This window comes from Pinus tabuliformis, chromosome 2_1 (assembly GCF_031772625.1).
Source record: "Pinus tabuliformis cultivar Carrire ecotype Pingquan chromosome 2_1, CPIR1, whole genome shotgun sequence".
NCBI lineage: Eukaryota > Viridiplantae > Streptophyta > Pinopsida > Pinales > Pinaceae > Pinus > Pinus tabuliformis.
The window spans coordinates 820,454,665-820,460,940 of NC_142299.1; the positions used below are offsets into that span (position 1 = coordinate 820,454,665).

A 6,276-nucleotide genomic window follows, 5' to 3' on the forward strand; every position below is an offset into this window, starting at 1 on the left:
TCTATGGTCTTACAGGGGTATTAGCATGATAACTCTTGAACTTGTGTTGTCGGAATTCTGCCAGATTCTATTGATATTTTCTCTCGCTATTTACATCCTATATTGCATATTCATTACCCACTTTCAACCTCCTTTCTTTCGACCATATGCCGTTCGACTTTGACCCTATTTGGGAATTTTTAGCTACAAATTCTTCTGGGTTGTGCTCCTTCTTGAATTTAAACACTTTCATCCCGCATTGGCACCAATGGACCAACTCCATCGTTATTTCTAGACCCTGTAAGAATTTTGTTTTTCGCATTTGTAACTATTGGATGACATGTGTTGGGTGTTACTATTGTTGTTGCTGTGAGGGAATGTAGGTCTTCCATTTACTATTATTTTCTTGCCATCTCTCTGGCTTTTCCATTGGATTCATCGATCCATTGGTGTTGGGCTCTCCTTGGTTAATTTCTGATTGTTAGGTTTCTGCTTTTACTGACATCTGTCTTAATTCACAGTATTGTGGAGGACTGTGGGCTCTCCATTTACTATTTTTACCTTGCTTCCTCTTTGGTATTACTGGTTTCGACAGGCCATCGGTGCTGGGCTCCCTCTGGTTATTTTCCGACTGCTAGAACTCTGCTTTTTCTGGCGGTTGTCAAAATTCTCGGCGGGTTGGTGGCATGTACCACCTTACAACACATCACATTTATGGCCACACGTCATCCGAACACCTTCCCATGTGATCTCATGCCTGCTCATCACTCCAAATCTAGCAGATTATTCCTTATGTCAGTATCCTTCACATTTTCCCATTTTGGATGACCTTCTGACGACGTCCTGATCCTTCGCAGGCTGGATGATTTAATCCCCACATGCTCTCTCTCCCTCATGAATGATGCTTTCCTGATCCCAAGGTACGGAGTGATTAATTCGGGACATTCTTTCCTAATTTTCCCATCTACTTTCCTGCACTTCTCATTTACTCTGTCAGAGGGGCCTACGGGTACTATCACTGTTCATTCCCTTTACAACTTGGATTATGGAGGGTCTGGATTCTAATGTGTTATCCAACGAGGCTCTCATCCGAGCCACCTTGGATGCTGAGTCTCTTTGGAAAAACACATCCCTCGAATGTCGTTGTGGCCCACACTCCCTCGATGCATGACACACTATCCTAAGGGATGACCGGGTGCCAGATGGTTCTCATGCGCTTCCTATTCCACAGGGTGGCGCACATGCAATTCATGGGCGACGTTCCAAGCATCAATCTATCAAAACAATCACTCCTCCTCCAGCACTGGCTTTGGATAATGCTGCTTTGTTTGATCGTATTACTAGCATCCGAAATAGGCTCTCGTCGGCAGGTGGTACTTTTCTGAAATGGGTGATTTTGAGATGCGTAATTGGGTCAAAAAGAAATGGAAATCGATGCTTGGGTACTTGCTGACTGTTGTTCGCCTATTGAAAGGCTGGTATAGCTTTCATTTTCTCAGTCAGGAGGACTTGGAGAAAATCAAAGCTATCCCGTGGATTAATGGAAAGAGCTTCCTAGCTCTCCATTCATGGTATATCGGGTATAATCCACTTCATAACACACCGCAGAACAAGTTGATTTGGGTAAAATTTCCTGGCTTGCCAATTGAGTTATGGACTAAGCAGGCTTTAATGGATATTGGCAATGCAATTGGAAAATTTGTATATGTTGACCTGCGTTGTCTGGGGGCACCAGAAAAAAGAGTCGCCTGGATACTTATTGAGAAAGAGTATTGGGGGGTTTTCCAGACCACATTGAACTACACTGGGGTGACACCCAATTATCTCAGAGGCTGGACTACTGGGGGTACCCTTCAGGTGCTCGTTTTGCCACCATACTGGACATCTGATGGCATAGTGCCCTCATTGACCAGGAGGTCATTTGCATGGTTGGAAATGTTACGGCAGGTCATCATTATCACACTCTAACAAGGATCATCCTGGTTTCAAAGGGCAACATGGTGCTCCACATTGGCAACAGACAGGTATGCTACGTGGCCCTAATTCTAACTGACCTCATGCTTTTGGCTCTTCTATATATGGCTCTTCTCCCATTTCAGTTCTGTCTTCCCCGATAACCTCTGCCAAATCTAATTTTTCAGTTCCTGTTAGTCCTGTCCCATGCATTTGTCAACCTTCTCCAGGACCTTACCCCTGTTAGGAAATACCTGCTCCGTTTTTGGCACCTCATCTATACCACAACATTCCATCCACCTCACATATCTCGTACATTCCCTCACCATCACCCTCCCGCTTCCATAATAGGGATAAGGGTCCTAGGAATAGTGTCACGCCACCTAATTCGCCACTAGCCTCTCCCACTAACTCTGTCGGTAGTGACCTGGACTTCCTTTTACAAAGGAAGACGCTGGATTTATGCACTCTCACCATTCATAAACCGTCGGGTTCCACTTCACCTCACATCAGCCCATCCTCAGCTGGAAACATTACAGTCCAATGAAAACAAAATTGTGGTAGCCGTCATTTTTGTGGATGACCCAAGCCTAACCCATTTTCCTCCCCCATGGATCACTTTTGGGCCGATGTACCTATTGCTGACATCCCCCCCTCATGAGCCCTTAGAGCACGGATGCCCGAAAACAAACTCTCATGACTTTTATCATTTCACTTAACATCAGGGGTCTAGGGGCTGCCCTAAAATACCTGGCTCTCAAACATCTCCTCTCCTCTCTGCATCCTTACATCATTCTTATACAAGAAACCATGCGTTCTGTTCCACAAGTTGTTCTTTATTTTCAGAAAATGTTTCTGAATTGGTATATTTCTGCCACTGTTGTTGCGGGTCTCTCTGGTGGTTTGGTGGCCTTATGGGACCCTAGATGGGTCAAGATTAAAGCCTACAAGTGCTTTGCGGGCATTTTGCTTGAGGGAAACATTCGCAGCCTGGGTGGTCGTGTTCATATTCTGAACATTTATGCTCCATACAAAGACAGGTCTGTTTTCTGGGACAGGTTGATAACTTCTGGTATGATGGAGCTGGCCTCGCTCATCATCATTGGGGACCTCAACTGCACTATCGGACTGGACGAAGTGTGGGGACGCACCAGGAAGATCGATCCCCTAGTTGGGATGATTTGAGATGCCATTCTGATGCACAACTTTGTGGATATCTGCCCCGTGAAAATGGCTCCCACATGGGACAATGGTTGCACTGGCGAGGCATATGTTGCTAAGAGACTAGATCATTTTTTGGTCCATGAACAGCTGCTGGGCCGACTTGGTGATGTCCACGCTGATATCATCAGCAATTTTATATCCGACCATAGACCCATCACATTGCAATGGAGGCGAATGGATATTCGCATGGGCATACCCTTCAAATTCAATAGGACCTGGCTGGAGGATCCAGACTTTAATAAGTTGGTGTTGGATACATGGAGTCGTGTTTGTGTAAACGACCCTTCCCCTATGGTTAACATTCTTGACAAACTAGACATCCTTCGTGGGGAAGTCAAATCTTGGCAGAAACAAAAATATAGGGACCTACAAAAGGATCTCCTTGACATTCAACGGGAATTAGATTCTATTCTCTCTATGATGTCCTCCAACTGTCTTTCTGCTTCTACTCGGTCCCGTATACAAGCCCTTGAGCTAAAGAAGAAACAACTCCTCTCTATAGAGGAATCCACATGGCAGTTGAAAAGTCGGGCATTATGGATAAAGGAGGGTGATCGCAACACCAAATTCTTCCACCGCTATGCAAATCACTGGCGCAACATCAACACTATATGGGAGATAAAAAGAGCTAATGGACAATATATCTAGACACAGGAGGAGATTAGTAATGTCGTCATTGCACATTTCCAAAGTGCATATGGCCATAATGAAGATATTGTTGCAGAGGACCTCATATGGGGGATTGAACCATACCTGATTATGTATGATGAGGAGTCAAATGATGAATTTTTTAAGGAGGTCACAGAAGGAGAATTAATTGGCATTCTAAAATCATTCAAGGGTGATAAAAGTCCAGGTCTGGATGGATGGACGATAGAACTCTTCACCCATTTTTTTGATCTATTCAAAGAAGACCTACTGGGCATGGTGGAGGAGTCGAGGATCACTGGTAATATTCATAACCATATCACCTCCACATATATTGCACTCATCCCGAAGCATTGTCCATCTAATAGCTTTACAGACTTCAGACCTATATCACTCTGCAATCTCATATACAAAATCATTTCAAAGACCATTGCTGGTCGTATGTGTTGCACCCTGTCTTGCCATATTTCACCTGAACAACATGGTTTCCTCCAGGACAAGCTTATTCATGACATTGTTGCAAATGCTCAGGAATGCATGCATACGATTCATTCCAAACAAGTAAATGCTGCAATTATGCAAGTTGACTTACAGAAGGCCTATGACTATCTGGATTGGGGTTTCCTCAGACTTGTTCTCATCAAAATTGGATTACAACCCAGATGTGTAGATTGGATCATGGCGTGTGTAGATAATGTCAATTATGTTGTTATCATAAATGGATATCCATCTAAGTTCTTCCGGGCTAGCCGGGGTCTCCACCAGGGATGCTCCCTTTCACCTCTACTTTTCATTTTGGCGATGGATGGATTGAGTTTGCACATAAAAAAGGCAGTCGCATAGGAACAATTCCAGGCTCTGAAGATGGGAAACAACATCAACATATCACATGGATTCTTCGTCGACGATGTACTCATCATGGGTATGTTATGTCGACTTGCATGGTTATGTCTTTTTCATATTTTCAGAAGATTTGCAAATGCCACTGGCTTGCATATGAATGTTCATAAATCTATTTTGTATCATGGACAATGTGACATGGATTCTATTGCATATATCAAAAACCTTTTCGGCATCGAGGCAGTGAGGATCCAAAATGGTATGAAATACCTTGGATATCGTATTAAACCTTGTAGTTACAGAATTGATTGCTAATGGCTTGTAGATCGATCTGGGTGGGAATTTAGGTGCCTGTCTTTGGGGGGTCGGGTCATACTCACCCAAGCAGTCCTTACTCAATTGGGGGTTTACTAGGCACATCTTTTTTATATCCCTGCCTCTATTATCAACTGTCTAAATCGCATAATGGCTAATTTCATCTGGGGGGAGCCATGGCCAAAAAAAATACCACCTGGTCAAACTATCCAACATCACTTACCCAAAGGGAATGGGAGGATGGGGAGTCATGGACCTGCGTCATTTTGGGGGGTCACTATTGATCAAATCCCTTTGGAGGGGTATATTTGGGTCTGGCACTTGGAGTAGGGTCATCCGGCACAAATACCTTAAGGACCAAGATTTCTTGTTTTGGTATCACAAAGGCACCATTGGAACCAGACAAGGATCGGCTATCTGGCTTAGTTTTCTTAAAATTGCAAAAATCTTTATCCAACATCTTGCATGGAAGATGCAATCTGGCAACAAAATCCTTATCGGTATTGATCCAATTCTAGGTGTTGGCATTGAATGTAACATTTCTGAGAGACTTATTCATTTCTTAAATGGACGTGGCATATACTTTTGGTTCCAAGTCATTGAACATTGGCAGGGCCCATGCCCCATATGGAAAAGTGCACAGGAGATAGGATTGTTTGGGCAAAAGGGAATGGAGTGGAACCAGATCATTGCTGGCATGAAGCAACTCGGTATTTGTCATACAGGAACACAAGATAAAATCATATGGACCGGGAAGATGGCATCGGATAATATAATTGTTGCTGACACATACTTAACATTGTGCAACTTGGATGCTAGACAGGGAGAGCATCAAGTCTTATATGCCTTCTGGAAAACCAAAATCCCATATAAAATTATCATCTTCACATGGCTGGTCTACCACAACAAAAATATTATATGGGAGAATTTGCAGAAGAGGCAATGGCATGGACCTGGAATATGCTCCATATGCAAAAGGGATGTCGAGAACAATAACCATATTTTTCTCCAATGTCCGTATATTGTACAGGTATGGAAAAAACTTTCAACCCTCATTGGTTTTCCTTATATTCAACAAGACTGCATTGTGGAATCTCTAAAATGGTGGAGTACTCAAAAATCTACATGGAGAGTCATCCCACTTTTCCTTTTCTGGGCGATTTGGAATTGGAGAAATAAGTATATTTTCCAGAATTCCTTAGAAGAATTCTACATGGTTTTTGAAAGAACCATCACAAATATTTCCATACACTCCACACAAACCACATGCTCCAAAATCAGACAACACAAGCAAATCGACATGCAGTTCAAATATCC

The 6,276-nt window shown here is 43.2% G+C and overlaps 1 protein-coding gene across 1 annotated transcript; it reads left to right on the forward strand.

Annotated features, from left to right (window-relative positions):
* Positions 1-3,162: 3,162 nt before the first annotated feature.
* On the forward strand, positions 3,163-3,804 carry LOC149203166 (uncharacterized). Its single transcript, XM_089401786.1, has one exon. The coding sequence runs from the start codon at positions 3,163-3,165 to the stop codon at positions 3,802-3,804; it is 642 nt and encodes a 213-aa protein (XP_089257912.1).
* Positions 3,805-6,276: the final 2,472 nt, after the last annotated feature.